An 18,968-nucleotide genomic window follows, 5' to 3' on the forward strand; every position below is an offset into this window, starting at 1 on the left:
ATCAAAATAAGTGTCGTCTAAAATAATTATCTTTTATCATTTTTTTTTTTTCTTTTCTTACCTTGTTCGAATAGAATAATATACTTTTATTTCAGAATACCATGAAACGTAAAAAAAAGGAAATCTATTTGATTTAATTTCTCAAGGTCACTTTATATTCGTTGCCGATGGTATTGCATGAAACAAGTCCACGCGCAATGATTCTTAATCGATTGGTCGTATGAATTACAAACATGGTTTGTAAATAATTAGTTACAAATATATCGATCTTCAACTTTAATCTTTCCTAGACATTAAATTCTCCAAAGGTCACTGCATAGTTATGCGTAAGTTCGTCAGATATTTTTTTTTTTTTTTTTATATCTTCATGGTATTAAAAATAAAAATATAATATTTTTTACTTAAAATGAAAATTCTATTACGAAAATTCTATCTACGTTATTTTGGTAATTTGTAATTATTAGACTCCGGATACTTATGCATTTTTTAGATGCAAAATCTACAGAACGCATAAAGTGTAGAAAATAGAGTATTTGTTATAATATTTAGTACACGAAACAAATCTCTATTTATATTCCACTTTCTTTAGTTATGTTTACAAAAATCTAAAATCGCATAAACATCCTCAGTCTAGTAAGTATTTTATACGACACTTCTTTCAGAACATCGTGTATACGGGTTTCTCGTATTTACTTAGAAGTAGGAGTTCTCTCGGGAGGACGAGAAAACCGAAGAAATCGAAATTAATCTCATCGATTAAGATAAAGGACGGGAGGAGATTAACGTTTTCGATAGCGACTCCTTTCGTATTACTATAATATGCAATAACAAACGAATTGTGTGTATGTGCGCATAAAAAATTGAAAAATACATGACATAGAAAATGGAAGGAACTTGAATAACATTTGTATAGTACATTATACCTGATTTACAGAAATGGCGGCAACGCAACCTTCCACGGAACATATTCTTGTTTAAAAAAGTCGTTAGAAGTTCCATTGAAGTAGGCACGTATATATATTGAACCGTATTACACGTCAAGAAGAAATTAATTTAACGAATTTTAACCCTCAACCAACTATGATTGTACCATCCAAGACTCATCAATGAAACGAAGAAACATATTTTCAATGACAAGATTTGATTTTCTAATTTTCATTATCGGATACTGCTTGCACAATCTAGCCGATATTATTAGCGAAGTTTTACTAGTTACAATTTACTAGTATCAATAAATTCCCTAATATAGAACTAGACAATTCTTTTACATAAATTTAAAACTATTTGATCGCTCTATTTGTTGAGAAATTGTGAAAAAAAGAGAACACTACATGTATCTGTAATTTGTTGATTCACTAATATTAGTAACTGGTAAATTATTGTGCAACAAGGTCCTAATTTAATTTTGATAGTTTTATATGCAATAACCGTAATTTTTGTTATGGAAAAAAGGTATAATTTTCATCACTTTTTGATACTTGTATGATTTTACAGCTTCGAACAAAATTAAAAAACAAAAATATAATTATAAATACTCATATTAATATAAGAATGTGTGTATAATAATGCCACAAAGTCTAGAGTCTAAAAAAGATACATGTGATCCAGTCATCCGTTGTTCGAGGGTTATAAATGTTAATACTATTGCAATTGGAATATTCAAAGAAGTGTACAACGAATAGTACAATTACGAACGTGTGTCATATTTGAAAGTTAATATTTAAAAAATATTCTGACATCTAAATATTCAAACTACATGATTATTTAATTATTTAGTTTGAATATTTCAATTATTATTAATATTAACGAAGTTCAAGTACCTAAATCGTCGTTATTAAAGTACACTAATTATCTGCAGGAATTATCTTTTTCAAATACTCGAAGTAACTGCCGTGTGTTGTGATAAATTGATTCAATTACTGTATATATTCTGACGTTAAGTATGTCATAAGTTATTATGCACATAAATATCGTAATTAATATTATTAATAGCAGCAACTGCATATATGCATTTAGCACTCTCTACAAAATCAAAAATATTATTTCAGAAAAATTTTAATTCAACATTAACTGTTGAATAATTTAATTATAGCAATTGATTAAATTCTGCTAGTTGTATGCTTGCAAGAAACATGTCAACAACCAGTTAGATTAAATGTACATACAAATCGTAATTTCTATTGTTTATTAGCATTGAAAGCCTTATAAAATTGATTGTTAAATAAATTACCATAAACATATATATCAAATATGTGGATTTCTTCGAGCATACAAATGTGTTGTACGAATAAATGATCAAAAAATTGTATATAATATATTTAATGGTTACTTAAAAAGCAAATGGATTAAAGTAGATTAAAAATTGCTAATTCTAATGTGTAGCACTTGAATACTCGAATTAATTTTAATATGAGCATAAATATGAGCTAAATAACTGCAATATTTATATGTACGTATTCATGTGCATATTTATTATGTATATATAATATACTAAGTACTTTACGGCTAAAAATGATTAAACTATGAGAAGAAATTACGCGAAAAAAAATTACAAAAATTGCAGCTAAAATATTATAATGAAAGATCTTCAGATCTGAGCTCAACAATACATTGCATTATAAGTAAACAATTAGAAAAATGCATTCCATTTAGTTATAATTATTTGTTACGATAAAATATCAAGTATACAATTTTAAAACATTCTTTGTTTAAAAATACTGTTTCATTCGATTCTCTGTATCTCAATGTTAAAACAGTTAGAAAAATAATACCAACTGAAAATACATATTTCACTGTAACCTTGACTTGCATTATCTCATTGAGTCAGATCAATTTAGAAAGTGTATTGAGGATAGATTACCTCAATTCCTAAATGATTCATAAAATATTTGAGGTTAGTTTACCTCGAGGCGAGTGCACTAACATTTAGCACATGGTCTCTGACGCTGGGGCAGGTACCGTACTCAGATTCTTGTCGTTAGGATCTGAGCTTTCTGAGTCCCGGATCGGTGGCCTTGAAAGCGTTTGCTCGATCTCCCTGGTCACGCAAATTGTAGGTGGAGGCCTTCGAGACTCTTCATCGATGGCAGAAGCTCTTCGAAGTTGATGCCTGTGTTCGTTCGATATGAACAGGGTAGCTTCGTCAGTATGCAAAGGCTCCTCGTCATCTGCGATGTACCTCCTCTGTATTAAATCTTCCATCTGTTGGTAATCGCACTCCTCAGCATCACGTAGATGTTCATTCTCAATTTGCCAAGCCATCTCAGGGTTAGACATTTCGGATAAGTTTCTAGCTCTCGAAGGTGGTGGAGAAATTGGCGGTGTTCGAGGTGGACTTAGAAGGCCACAGTAGCTCTCCAGCTCGTCCGTTATGCTTGTATATTCGGCATGCATGGCTAATAGGATAGACCTCTGCGTACTACTTGTTGAAGACGATGGAATGACTGCAACACGTGGCTCAGCCCACGTTACTCCTCTTGATATGTTCGACGGTGGAAAAATCGTTACATCATCTGACTCTGAACGTGTTCTACTATTTTGTCTAATAGGTCGTTCTGTAGAATCTTGCCTAGGAATAGGTTCCGAAGCTGGCGCTTCGCTGCTGGCTTCTCTGCTCGGTTCTTTGCTTGTAGCTTCTCTGCTTGTTTCTCTACTTATTTCTCTACTCGTTTGTCTACTTGGTTCCGTACTTGGTTCTTTGCTACTTGGCTCTCCACTTGGTTCTCTGCTTGGCTCTCTGCTTAGCTCTCTGCTGTCAAAATGCGAATCCTTCTTTAGGATCTCTCCTTCACCATCTACTTTGCTCGCTTCGGTTTCCTGACTTGTGATTGTCTTTATGTCATCTTGAACAGTGTGTCCATCTCCACTTATAGAAGACTCGTTCCTACTGAGGTTCTCGCGAGATATAGCAGTTTCTGAATGTTTCAGCACATCGTCATCTATTGATGGGCCTAGGTTAAGGAAAGTGCCATCGGTCATCGATCGGACCAATCTCTTACGTTTAATCGCAATGGCTGGTAGTTGGGTATGAGAATCTGTTTCTGACAGAACTTCTGAGCGTTCTGATACCCTACGCTGGCGACCGTCTATATCAAAACTAGATAAGCCTTCCATGTTGGGCATGTGAGTAGCCATGAATCGGTGTATAACTCCTAGGTGTGCCAAAATCTGTTCATTTAATTCTTCCAATTTGCGCATACGAAACTCCACTGCCTATAACAATATCGAAAGTTCCATTATAATATCTGACAGTAAATTTATTAATATCAGTAAAATATTAATGGTATAGTATAATTACTTGAAGAGATGCATTTTGAGTATTCTCTTTCTTGTCAATGTCTTCGATCTTCGAATGCATATTCTCCACTCTTTCTGTGGTAATTTTAACACGTTCCTCTGTAGACATTTGCAATTTCAACTCTTGCTCACGGAAGTATCCTTCAACACAATCCTCTTCAAAATCATAGAGGCGCTCCATGTCGTCTGCCTCTAAGAACAACTTCAGTCCATTGTCGTAGGTTTCACCAGTGTTTGCTTTCCCTTGTGTTACATATCGCAGCAAATATTTCACCACCAGATATATATGACAAACTACAATGAGCGGAGGAGGTAAAACAGGTTTCTGTTCATACTCCATAACAACAGTAAAACGTTGGAACATCCAAACTTGGTGCGCCACCGCGTTTACTTCATTGAAAATATTATTGAATACGGCAATCAAAAGATTTATTAACAATATGTTTGCAATTAAAAGATAAATGGACATTACAGTAGGTGTGATCCACCGGCCTGGTAAACATGGAATCATTCCTGGTTCGTCTCCGCAATCTGGATCTATGTTGTCGGCATATACCTCTCCATATAACATAAAATATGGTTCCATAAATATCTATAAAAGAAAATATATATTCTTTATAGAACAGAATAGAATATAATATAGAATATGAAATAATAATAACAAGCTAATATATAATAATAATAAACTGAAATAGAAAGTAAATATTTGTAGAGAGTACATACATCACGAATAATCCTCAATTTCGGTTCAGCATTAGGGTTCAAAATTGCCTGTCGAGTGACTCCAAAACTCATTAATACCACTATTAAAAGTACCACAAAGTATGTCATATTTTTCACCATTTTTCCCATCATTGTAACTAAAGGACCTAAGAACAATAATATAAAATTTATTCATTATCTGTGCATTCATACTTCATATTTTTGCTAACTTTCCATTTAACTTGTGTGACATACCAAAGTACTTATTTACGCCAAGAATATTCAATATCCTTAAGTACCAATAAATGGAATCAACGCAATAGATGACACGACCAATATCGAGAGTTGAGTGTCTCAAGCGTAAAGCTAAACCAATTTGAAAAAAAATAATGGCAGCTGCATCACAAGGATTCCACATATTCCATGCCCAAACACTAAATTTATGTGAAAGAGTAGCTGGTTCAGATGTTGCTATTTCTCGTACTTTTTCACATCCTAATGTACAAATATATGCAATGGCATAAATCTCTGCTAATGATGGACGATCATCCATATGTATGAGAATGGAGTATGAGAAGAGAACCAAGAAAATAATGTATGCTATCTATAAAATAAAAAAAATAAGTTTAGCATGTAATATATTAGAAATTTAATTATTTCATGTATAAAACTTACAGCATTAGCCCAAAATTTTGTGATGGGAGCTGTATAAAATTCATACAATTTTTTCCTCAATCTCAATGGCCTGCTGTTCTTGATGTCATAGTAGTCAGAGTTTATACCATATGTACGATGAATTCCATCATCGTTATCTGTCAGTACTTTACCATTTTCTTGTACAATTGTCTCCTTGATGGCAGTAGTGTGTTCGTTGCTGATTAAAGCCTACATGAAGAAACAGGAATTTCAGAACAATGTATACAAGCATTAAGATAAATTGTACAGGACATTAACACATAGATAAGAATCTTTTAAGTATAATCAGACATGTATTAGCATTTGTCTTTACTAATCCTTGATCATTCTCAGAAACCATTTACAGTCTGGATGTTGCTAACAAAATAATCAAAGAAATCAATTGGATAGAATGGTACATAGCATGTAAAAAGCACATACTAAACGAAAAAGTTCTTTCTGGCATTCTAAAATATTATGGAAGGTGGAAGTATATAGATGACATACATTCATTTCTGTACAAATATGTAATTATTTATTATTATATATTTAAACTATATGATCATGTAGAATTATGAATGAAATGTACATTTCAAGCGTACAAGCATGGTGAACTTGTAATATATTTTATGAAAGGGAGTAATTACTTGCGGTATTGTATTTCAATGTAGAGATTCATAGCAAGTATTGTAATAAAGAACTAATCCAGTACAAGAGTATTTTAATAAATAGGAAAAATAAAAATAAAAGAAAGGTGTAAAAAAGGGTGAACTTATTTAATAGCTACAATAGAAGATAAAGAATGATAGAATAGAGTGCAAATAGTGTTAAAAATTATGGTTGTATAGAACATAAATTGTTAGTGCATGTGGGTAACGTAACGCGAGGGAAGTGAAAATTTAAAGTACATCACCAAACAATATTTTTGTTTCTCCATGAGTCAATTAGAAATAACTTTATAAATAGAATGTTTGAAATACAAGGTTGTATTTTGGAACATTAAACAATAAATTGGTAAGAATAAATTATCAAAAACATACGACTGGTAATGGTTAGAGATATTTTAACCGCTAAATGAAAAACATCGGTATGTCGTGACGACACATTTAAGAAATCTAAAGCTGACATACATATATAAACATATATCAAGTAGCTTGTGTTATTATTGTTAATGTTTTATGAAAACTATACCGATATTTTAGCGGTATTGTTTTTATATTTGACATCAAAATGGACGATTTTTTTGTTAAGTATTTATAACAGTACAACACGATTTGCTTTAGAATAGAAACGTTAGTTATCATCCTCACCGGTACGGATTCCGATATTGAATAAATAGAAGTTTTCCTTGATGATAACTAATAACATAAGAAAGATAGTTGAAAAGTGCACCGGAAAGTGTAAACTTATTGGTCATAGAGTCATTGCATTTCAGGTCATTATAGATATACCTTAGCGCCTTGTTGGCTGCTGGATTTGTTGCGTACGCTCAGGCTCCTGCGCTGACGTTTCTAAAAAACAATTCATACGCATACCCACATAGTCTATGAATCACAAAAACATTTCAATACCTCTAATAGCGATCGATACACTATACCATATAATACTGACCAATTACTAGACACACAATACCTTTCCAAGCAATATATACTTAAGTATACATATCTCAATAATAAATGAAATAAAATTATATAATATAATTATATTTCATACACCTTATCTGCCTACGCGTACAGAGAAATAAGATTTAAGAATATAAAAGGCACAGTTTAAATATAATTATGATCTATTAATAGTATTTTATGCTTTATGTGAAATATTTAAATATAGATTTAATACAAATATAAAAGAGTTGTAAAACATTTCTCTTTTCATTATATATAACGTAAATAGAACCTACATGCGTATACGCTTCTATATAATGGTTCAAATAACTGTTCAAAGCCAGCAACCACATGTACCAACTGTGTTACTGAAAGTTATCTCAAAAATAAACTATGTTCTAAATAATTATTAGAAGTGACTACATTTTGCATTGGATTTATTATCGTGAAAATTTGTTATTTACAAATGACAATACTTTCGATAACTTGTATAATGAATGGACGAAATTTGAAAACGTTATCCAAAATAATAAAGCAGTGATTGCCACTATGTTCAGAAATAATAATTGCAGCGTGAAATGTGTAATGATGGACTCTTATAAATGCAATGATAAGCTGTATTAATTATTACCAAATATTCTACATCTTTATAATAATTTATTTTATTCATAAAATATGTTCATAATAACCATAAAAATTAATCAACATTAAAGTTTCCATAAACCTTAGTCTTTTTTAGCTGCCAATATCTATTACATAATTAGTTAATACTTTTATGTCAAAATATTATTAAAAAAGAACATTTATTACCTCAACATCTGGACCTGTTGGTATACCATGCTCTGAATCACTATCTTCTTTCTCATCTTCAAGAGAGATCAAATGTTCTTCCTGAGTTTGTGGCATCAGCTGCAGTTCCTCGCGACTTTTAAATTCCAAACACATTATATAAAATGGACAAACTAACCCAAGTACGACCTAACAACAAATTAAAACAATATTATAAAATATGAAAAATATATTCTTTACATTGCATCCAATTCAATCACCTTTAAATTCGTATTCTTTCTCGTACGAAGACCTCCCATCCATAAATCAGCTAAAATAATTTGGCTACAAGGGTGTGCTAAAAGTGGTCGATGATTAGCCGTGACTGCCAATGAAAGACATGTTTGACCAGACCAATTTTGAAGTTCAGAAGTCAATAGCTGTTTCGTTTGATCGTCATCTTGACGATAACAATAATCTAACAATTCCAAGGCTATACAAAAAATTATATTGTACAAAAATAATAAAAAGAGAAAATATTATGATAAGTATTGTATTACAAATATATTATATTATTAGTACCAATATTTTCAAATTCTTTCCCATAACTCCGCAATTCGTCATAAACTTCTGTTTCAAGATCATCCTCAGCAGCTTCATGCGCCATAGCCTTATACAATTTAAGAGCAACGAGTGCTTTTGCTAAAGCTTCTTCCCCATGTTGCCACATTAATAGTGCCATTTGCTGTCGTTTAGTTAACACAGCCCATATAAGCAACTCATTGAAAGGATAATCAAAAAGCGGCGTGTCTCGATTAGCTGGTAAAGTTTCAGCGAGCAAACTCATTGTTAAACTATCCTGTTTACTACCAGATCCCGAATAGTAACGACTAGTGCTACTCATGACGCAGCTATTTCGATGCATATGTTGAGGATGTGCCCCAGATCTCTTCATCACTTTGGTATAGATCATACGGAATCTTCTGCGTGTATACTGCGACCGATATGCGCCACCCATTAATTTATTTATTACGAGGCCGATATCGTGCAGTGTGTACATGTAACCCCGTGGAATATTTGGTCGAACGTCGCGGAGAATGTAGCCCAGTGTGTTCGAAGGGCCTTCTTTCTAGATAATCGATATAAATAAGAAGAAAATGCTCATTGTGTAATAATTGTAAATGCAGGATATCCTATGAAACAGCCAAATTTTGTCATTGTATTCTATAGTTATAACCAAGGAAAAAATTTTATACAAATGCTATATTAAGATATAAATGTAGGTCATTTAAAGCTTAACTTTAACATCTTTTGCTTGATTATACTTATAGAAAATATTGACACACAGAAACATACACAGAATTTGGCTGATAAATCCTGAGATATGTTGTATAATAAAATCAAAGAACTTACGGTATTGTACAATTCCTCAAGGCGAGGTATAGACAAGAATTTACGCATAGAGACTCCATTTTCTAAGAGAAGTTTCACGAAGTCAATTCGATCGTGTTGCAAAGCTTGCATCATTGCCTGTTCCAGAGCACCTGGTGGCCAATTTTGACCATACACAAATATTTCACAACGCGCTATGTCCACTCTATTCCAAATTAAAGATAACGATAGCTGCTCAGCAGGGGATAATTGCTTGGACTTGAACAGAGCTGTCAGAATCGTTTGGTCAAGTTCCTGTGGCCGCTCTTGACTTATTCTAAATACTGTTATCTGTAGAAATTTAATTTTAATGATTATATAATGTATAAATAATTAACCTATTCATTTATATGAATAATTTATCTATATAAAATGACTAGTGTACCAACCAAATGTTTCTTACGGGTACATTGTAAAAGTTCAGAGTACAGTTGTGATGCCTGTTCAGAGGATACTTTGAAAGTGCGTTTGATAGTATCTAAAAGATGTCCTCTCATACTTTCTAATGGTCCCTCATTCTCTCCATTCTCTCCATCTCCTTCAGACGCGTATCTAAATTTTTTATTTACTATCATTGTCAAAATATAATTATATTAAGAAATATGTATAGCTAGTTGTGTGTATATGTATAGCTAGTTCTTACTTATGCATAAAAGCGATGAGATCAGCTGCACGACCTGATCCATCGCAGACTACTACAGGAACAGGAGGAACGTCTGTAACATACTCTAAAACTGATCGAATCGTATTTGTTCCTCCTTCAATTACCAATGCCACGACAGGAATGCTACTGTGTGTGTCTGCAATAAATTTTTCATTTTATGTTAAAAAGATTGTTTAAACTATATACATCTAAATGTCGATACTTACATGGCTGTAATTTTAGATTAGAAATATATTTTTCCAATCTTCTACGCAGCACAATTTCTGCACCATATCGACCGCCGGTACCGTTATCCACCAATAAAAAATATGCATGACGATTGTTTAAAACTGCATATTTAGACCTAAACAGTTGTAATAAGTATGAAAATAGATATTTATAACAAATAGTACATTAACCATAAAAATTATATCTTACCACGGAGATGAAAGACATTCATAAGGTACTTCACCTCCACGGCCTACAAGTTCATGACTTTTGTCTAAAATTCCCCATGGTGCTATGCCGATACTTACAACCCGACCTTGTCTTTGAGATCTTTCTAGTAGCAGGGCATCTCCTACTTGTCTTGTTACACCTACGAAATTGAAATGTAATATTTATAATCAGGCATCATAACAGCTAGAATCAAAATTTAAAAAGTTGCAGTCTAAAAATTAATATTGGTTTGACAGCTAAGTGATTGCAGATTTGTCATTAGGTGGTATTGATAAAATCTACAATCACTTAGTTGCCAACACAATAGTTTAATTTAGATGATTTTAATTATGAATAATCATTGTAAATGAAAGAATTTTAAAATTTCTCTAAGATTTAATGATTACTGTCTTCTATTTAAATCTTCTTGTCAATGACATTTTTCAAAAACTTTAGACTTAACTGTTATTTTTGGTCTCCATTTATAATAGAATTTATACAGCTATACCAATAAGGACAATTAACCTAATTATATTTGCTTCAATCTACCTGTATTAGTTCCACCTGTGAATATCCATGCACCAGTTGTCTTTGCAGCCTTCAGCAAACCTTTCCTTAGAACTTTTTTCAAAGTTGGCTGCAGTTCGAAATTAGATCGACCACCATGCACAGTTATTAGTAGCTTAGGTAATCCCAGATTCCATTCTCGACACAACAATTGTACTATCGGTTCTGGCCTTGTGTCATAAGCAAGTCTCACATACTTAAAATTCAACATTAATATAGAAAAAGAAATATATATTTTAATATGTACATATTTTTAATTTATTTACTTGAGCTTTAGTTGGATGAGGTCCTCCTTGAAATTCAATGGTACCATATGCATCAGTAGGAAATGGACGTGTATTTTTTCCAGGAGACCATTGTTCTCGATCTTCTTCTTTGGTATTACTAGGAGTGTAACTTTGAACATCTATACCAGCTCTGCAGTGATGAGTATAAGAATATCCACAACAACATCTATAATAATCAATCATTTATTAATACTTTTACTGGGAGAAAGAGGCTAGATGCAACTGGGTACAAATATTCTTTAAATAGAATAGAAGCATGTGATAATTTTCTTCATAATATAAAACAGAATGCTATAGAAAACTGTTGCATATAATTGTACCGTTTCTTTTTCTGTCAATATAAAAGGATTGCTTGTGACTGTACAAAATATATTTCTATATCTCACCAACATAGTTTGCTCATTAGGGAAACTCATAAATGTACATGGTTTCAGAATAACTATTAACTACTGCACAGGTAAATATTTAAATATTTTACAGACAATAGATTTTATGATGATTATTTTCATAACAGGTTTTCTTAATGTAATTATTATCCAAATACTATGAATTATAATATTATCATAATAATATTTGTATAAATATACGATTTGATTACTTGGCTGCATGATGTAATGGATATGAACTCTAAGAGAAAATGAAGCGTTTTATGAAAAGCAGTACGACAAAAAGAAACAAAAAGAAAATTTAAAATAAAATTTTATCAGTGAGGTTTCTCAAAAAGAAGCAATTCAATGATTACATAATGCAATTTTGGTGCAGATTTTATATATGCTATGAAAACTTAGTCTAACAGCTCTTTTAGTACAAACCATTATTGCTGAGAACTGTATAGAATGCATGTAATGTAACAGTACTTTATTAATAACTACTCAAAGATGTGGAAAATAGTATATAAATTATTATTTTCTCTTTAAAGGAGAAATATTATTTAGCTTACAGATAAGGGAAATGCATATAATACTATTTTGGAATATAATTTTGATATATATTTGCAGAAGCAATATTAAATATCTTTGTTAAATCACCTATCCTTCTTTTTTTCTTTTTTTCATAAAGAACACAAAATTCTCAATCTTGACAAAACCCACAATGAACTCTCACCTGGAAGTGGTGATCACATCATACTCTGCATTCTTATCTCCCTTTACTTGCATAAACCTATAAATGGAATGAAAGAAAGAAAAGTAAATGAAAGGAAAATGAACATAAAAAATTATGTTAGTAGTGACCTAGAAAATTCAGAAATAAGCTTTTTATAATAAATATGTAAATTGTAAAAAAATACTAATAATTGTAAGTATCATAAAAATGGAAGGCATATTTAAAAATTAGCATTGAAAAGCAATATTTCATAATATAACGTTAAAATTAATAATTATAGCATACAATCATTATTGTTAATGTAATTATGCTGCTTATATTGCCTCTGCAAAAATATTGTCCTTTTAAAGAAATATGTATTCAAAATATGTATATATAGCTATTTATCAATGTTCAATAAGTATGTTTAATAAAAGAATAAGTAAATAAATAAACATAAAAGTTCAATAAATGCATGATGATGATGTCAAGAATGATATATATCGAAAAAAAATTTATTTGATGTATTCCACAAAAATATGTTTAAAGTTAAAATAATTTTTAATAAATATTTTTGCACGTTTTTAACGTTATAAACATGATCATGATCATAATGTGGGATATGCAAATGTATTCTGTAAGAATATCTAAGTAAAAAATAAAAAAATAGTGAACATTACATACTTGTGTTCATCATCAGCACTTGGAATAAATTTTGAACATTCTCTTTTTTGAAAAGTTGCCTCTATCCAACTGCGTTCAGTTACCTAAAATATATTTGAATTATTCATTTATCATTACAAAATGATATACACATATATCTATTTACAAAATATGTAGTATTTACGGTGTTAAATGGTAAAGTAAAATGTGATGTTTGACTAAAATATCTTTTCTTAAATAAAGTAGAGTAAATGAAAACATGGGATACCTTTGCCTTTTTTCTCTTCATTTTAGGAGTGCTGGCTCCACAAATAATACTTCCCATTGCCATCTTGATACGTATATGCATTCACCTTAATATTAAGCAATACACTAACTAAAAAAAAAAATGTCAAACAAAACTAAATACGGACCAAGAAAAGTAATGATAAACTAACACATAATAAACTAATTACACATTTCTGACTCTCATATTTAAAATAATTATTCTTTACAGGAATTTCAAATATTACACTGTGCTATAAATTAAATCATTAGTAATTATGAATAATACAAACAGAAATTATATATAACAATGAATAATATAATATTTTTGCAATACAAAACTATACGTTTTTCCCTTTGCAAAATATAGAGTAGTTAATAAAACAAGTTTAACTTAAAGGAAACCAATAAAACCTGCATGCAATAGAGATAAGATAAATGATATAGATAAGAAAAAGAAATCTTAAATTTCTCTTTGAATATGTACTTTCAATACAAAACCTGAATTACACATAATGCAACTACATTTTTGTGGCAATTGAAGTTCATTTATTTCACTCATTATAAACAAATAAATTATATACTCTTAAAATTTTACTATATGATAAAATAATTCTACAAATGATATATACCTATACAATTTTGTTTAACTCAATATTCATTGCATTTTAATATTCATTATTTGATATCTATATCAATAATAAAGCTATGAAACATTAAACAATTAATGGTAAGAGAAAAGGCAACAAGTACATTTTCTGAAATGATATTTTGGCTATAAGAATGAGGAATATTGTTGAGGTAATGTTATAGAGATATAATGCATTTTATGTTAAAAGTATTTTATTATACTCACCATACGACAACTTTTGGTTTTGTCTATCATATCTACATAGAACTGCATGAACAATATCAATGTATATTTGAAGCTTAGTAAAACAAACTTGCAGTTCAAAAGTAGTGATTATGATTAATAGCTAGCAGTAGATACTTAACTGATACAGTTAAATTAGATTTATCTGAAAGAAATTAAGAAATCATTTAAATGCAAATGTATGTTGATAACAATGTTAATTGTGATATTATAGCGCACACAATTTATTAGATTCATGCATATGAAATATCCTTTTCTTCAAATAAAACTTTAACAATACACTTAAGATTACCTTAAAACATCATATTACTCAATCAAAACAATTTCATATGATTCAATGCATTTTTCTAACGACTACCTAGTTTCATTATTCCTAATTTATAAAAATTAACTTATCCTAAAATTAAAAAAATTCCTGGAGTAGTTCATTTTAAAATAATTTATAGAATTTTTTAATAAATTACACATTATAGAAATTATTTAAATGGAATAGAAAATCTCTTTAACCTTCACCAAATGCTAAATTTATGTTTCCATTAACTTTCATCTAACTTTTTGTAAATCTAACTCATACCAGAAAATTACACAAATATTTTCATTATTTGTAAGAATCAATAATAATAAAATAAATAACGGTTTTTAATATTGAATATACATAATTTCTAATAAATTTGTTCTTTAATGTGCTAGATAATTAACAATAGAAAACAAGATTACTACTAAATCGATTTTAATTCGTTGTATAACATTATATATTTTCTACCATTACTCACACTTGGAATAATCAATTAAATAGAAATCATCAACCAATTAATTAGAATAAATTAAATGATATTCAGATGAGTATTGTAATCATGACAGTTTAAAATCGGCGGGAAAATTCACGATTTGTCATGTGCTTATAACTTAACCTCATATGCTTCTAAGCATGACCATGATATCAAATACTTTGATGAGTATTTCAAATTTTAATGAAAAATTATACAACTATTAAAACATAATCTACATCGTATGGAAAATGTCATGATTATTTAATATTAAATAGAAGATAATAACATTGATTTATACGTACCTTAAATGTATACGAATGAAATTTTTTCAAGTAATCGTATTCATCGCGTGTAAAACATCGCACATGTAGGGAAATCAGGGTTGAATGTATTTTTTAATAAATTTATCTTGCAGTACTTCTTGCAATTCATAAACTTCTTTTGCACGGTTTTTTTTATCTCACGTCACACAAACTAACTGCACTATTTCGATATTTACGCACAGTGTTTGCATCTTTCTTTTTACGTTACGGTACGTTTCATTATTTAATCTTGTACGTTATACGTTTTGGAATTTAAAGAGAAGCGTTGATAGAATATAATGGAGAGCAACGTGGTAAAACGTTTTGTGGAGAGAATTCGTTCTATAATTCGCGTATCATCCCTTGGAAATATCGAGCTTGCTCCCCTGCATCGTTACTGACAAAGTAGGCCAAGAACAAGGTTAACACTCGCATGGCCGTCGCGGTCTGGGTCTGCTCAGAGCCAGTAATGCATTTTCTTCCTGAATTTTTTAATATATTTATAATATTATAATTATAATTCGAAGCTTAACTTTGAAAATATTATGAAGATTGGAACCATAGCGAATTTAATTTGATAACTAAAACTATTTACTAAAATTAAATAAATAAACTTTTAATAAATTCTTTTTCTTGATTTCTTGTACAAAGCTATTATTTATACAAAGAATTTGAATTATCTCAAATTTGATTACATTTTCCATAACTCTTCCATAAAAGTCTTGAAAATTAAAAGGAAAATTACTGTGGCATAACGATTTAAAAATTGTAACAATGTTAATCAAAATATATTCCATTCGCATAAATCAAGCTTTTCTAATTGAAAGCACCAGAATATCACACAAAACTAAAAGTGATGATACATGAAATTGTAGCAATTGTCACGATTGAATTTCATCAAATATGCAAATTTTTCGTTTCGCTATTCGAATATTGTTGATACATGTATACTACTGTCGATATTTTGCTGTGTGATTATTTATTTGTGATAATATTACTATTTTCAAAAAGTGTTTTAAAACTCCAATTATGCGATTACAATACTTATATAATTTAACTAACTACGCTTTTACAGAAAGGCTCAATATTTGAAAAAAATGACTTTGACGTAATATTGAAACTAGATAGATGCATGTTTAATAACGATGAAGAGATACAATTAGATCAAAACTAACTTGAAAAATATAGCGTTAAAATGACTCAAAAACAAGTGATAATTTTTTCTATTTAAGAAATGTATAAATTATTGACATCGTAAATTATACGTTAAATGAACGTCAATCATTTTTTTTCGTATATATTACTTTGTCTGTTATTGGCTTTCAAATTAAATTTGAACACAAAAATTTAAGCAGCGATCTGCGCGCCCAAAGAAACAGTTCTCTAAAACGTACTTTTTAAAAAGTTTTTACAATAAGATATGACACTATACGTTAAATAATAATAATAATAATCTTTAAATCATAATTAATAGAAAAAGAAGTAAATTAAAGACATGTTAAGAAATTTAACAAGTAAAAATGGCGAAGTATTTATTTAGTCGCTCATTTATACATAGAGATAATATAATAATAAGATTACTGACAAATTCGATAAGTTACACTATATTTACATTAGACATGTATAATAAATTGCATAATAGACTGAAAGGTATAAAAAAGAAATTTATTCTGGTTTTTCGGGACACGATACTTTAGGTTTGTTAGACGATTCTGAATCTGTTTTGTTAGCTCTATTTGATCGCAAAACCGCACCTGGACTAGGATATGGCCTCATTTGATAAAGTGGTCCTGAAGCAGTCGTGTCTGCTCCTGTTTTAGCTTCATTGTGTCGTGCTAAACCATCAGACCATTTTCCCCTATAAAAATCAAATAATTTGAATGTTGTTGTTGTGTATATATGAAAATTAATTTTATCATAATTACTTTATTAATATAAATTAATGAATAAAATGAAATTTACCGTGGAATATCACTGTAAGATGCTGGATCCATAGGATCCAAAGTTCTGTCTTTCTTTTCTTTGTTCTCAGATTTTTCTAATCTTTGATTTCTTTTACTATCTCCAGGTTTGTGTCTTGATCTAGTCTCTAATTTTTTATCTTTCTTTATGTCTGGTTCATCCACCTAGATAATTAAACAATTATTTTTGATAGTGCTAAAATATACTGGACATTAAATTTTTATTAAAGTGAAGAAACTGATTACTAACTTCCATTGACTCTTGTTCACTACCACTGTCATCACTAGACATATTGTCATCTTGATCTGCTGCTTTTAGATGTAATTCTTCTCTTAACTGAGAAGCTGGTTGAGATATTTGACATTTTGGATGGCCCGGTGGTAGCCAAGATACCAAATCAGATGACCAGTCCCAATAATAATGTTGACCACTATTAATGAATTAAATAATTATATGAAATTTGATATAAACATATTTTCCCTAGAAATTATAAGTAGAAAAAATTGATACTAACGATCCAGGGTCATAAACAGCTTTCCAGGTTTCTGGTAAGGGGTACTTCTGTATTAATCTTATTTGCTTTTTCAAGTATTTGTCAGAAGGTTGTACATGTCCAAGACCCCATAACTCTTTGCACTTCTTTGTACATTCATGATATATATTATACTTATTGGGACAACCACTATATCCCTAAAGTAAAACGTTTATTATTTAACATTTTTATATTATGGATATTTGCATTATTATTTATCGTTACTGTATTTAGTATTTTATAATAGTTTTTGATATAATATTTACCATAAATTTTTGTGATATGTCAATTTGATTAATATCATCTTTTGTACTATCATAATCTTCAGCTATTACTTCCTCATGGATTTTTTTTCTTGATTCTTTTTTTGAAGATTCTAAAAATATTATTTGATTTATACATGATGTCGTATCCTCAGCATTTTTTAAATTTGGTTATGTATGAAAAACTAAGGTTATGTTCATTCTGAACTATATATTAATAATCTGATCTTTATAGTATTTATGAAGCATAAAGTAGTAAGATAAAAAACTATTATTAATTAAATTATCAATTCGATATAAAATGATATTGTTGGTTATGCTGTGTTTTATGTGCAAATGAATGAAATTATTATACCGTGTTTTTCTGATCCAGTAATAAGCCCTCTTTTAGCAAGCCGGGCAGCTAATGCAGCTGGAAGTGGCATTTTAGAATTTTAGTAGTTCTTCACTTCCTTTCTTTCAAGTATGCTCTTAATATGAACATATTCACACAATTTACCAACAAAATAATTTCCTTGTTCGAATCTCGAATACACGTAAATTTCAGTCAGTTGGTACCCACATAATCTCATAACATTTAACGACGAAAGCGCCAAACAAATTCCAGATAGGTATAGATATATGATATATGTATAATTTTTTAAATCTTTTTATCATTGTGAAATAATTTTTTAAATTTCAAAATTAAGCTATTTTCTATGAGATTATTCAGAAATTTTTATTTTTTTTTATTTTTGGTAACTAAAAGTAGTCATTGCCTACTGTTGGTAAGTTTAATAATTTAAATGCCTTTAATTCTTGTAATGTTTAGAAACAAAAAAATGTATTCATAACAAGATTTGAT

At 29.8% G+C, this 18,968-nt stretch overlaps 2 protein-coding genes across 11 annotated transcripts; both read right to left on the reverse strand.

Moving 5' to 3' along the window:
- Positions 1-2,328: 2,328 nt before the first annotated feature.
- Positions 2,329-15,805, reverse strand: LOC126924659 (transient receptor potential cation channel trpm). 10 transcript variants are annotated; one of them, XM_050739354.1, is made up of 22 exons: positions 15,368-15,805; positions 14,278-14,440; positions 13,426-13,533; positions 13,179-13,261; positions 12,516-12,572; positions 11,391-11,577; positions 11,107-11,320; positions 10,558-10,717; positions 10,347-10,483; positions 10,120-10,276; positions 9,866-10,028; positions 9,459-9,767; positions 8,628-9,174; positions 8,327-8,538; positions 8,088-8,255; positions 7,125-7,184; positions 6,984-7,031; positions 5,674-5,883; positions 5,254-5,602; positions 5,020-5,165; positions 4,298-4,888; positions 2,330-4,212 (listed from the first exon to the last, which is right to left on the reverse strand). In XM_050739354.1, the coding sequence occupies exons 3-22, from the start codon at positions 13,504-13,506 to the stop codon at positions 2,926-2,928; spliced, it is 5,166 nt and encodes a 1,721-aa protein (XP_050595311.1). In that variant the 5' UTR covers positions 13,507-13,533; positions 14,278-14,440; positions 15,368-15,805; the 3' UTR covers positions 2,330-2,925. The 10 variants fall into 10 exon arrangements, with proteins under 10 accessions (XP_050595319.1, XP_050595311.1, XP_050595312.1 ...); XM_050739363.1 differs by lacking the exon at positions 2,330-4,212 and having other exon boundaries at positions 4,442-4,590; positions 4,769-4,888; XM_050739355.1 differs by lacking the exon at positions 13,426-13,533.
- A 1,068-nt stretch (positions 15,806-16,873) lies between these two features.
- Positions 16,874-18,712, reverse strand: LOC126924704 (polyglutamine-binding protein 1). The gene is made up of 6 exons (XM_050739493.1): positions 18,480-18,712; positions 18,128-18,237; positions 17,844-18,019; positions 17,579-17,759; positions 17,330-17,493; positions 16,874-17,225 (listed from the first exon to the last, which is right to left on the reverse strand). Exons 1-6 carry the CDS (start codon positions 18,547-18,549, stop codon positions 17,033-17,035), a joined length of 894 nt encoding a protein of 297 aa, XP_050595450.1. The 5' UTR covers positions 18,550-18,712; the 3' UTR covers positions 16,874-17,032.
- Positions 18,713-18,968: the final 256 nt, after the last annotated feature.

The sequence above is a fragment of the Bombus affinis genome, chromosome 15 (genome assembly GCF_024516045.1).
Source record: "Bombus affinis isolate iyBomAffi1 chromosome 15, iyBomAffi1.2, whole genome shotgun sequence".
NCBI lineage: Eukaryota > Metazoa > Arthropoda > Insecta > Hymenoptera > Apidae > Bombus > Bombus affinis.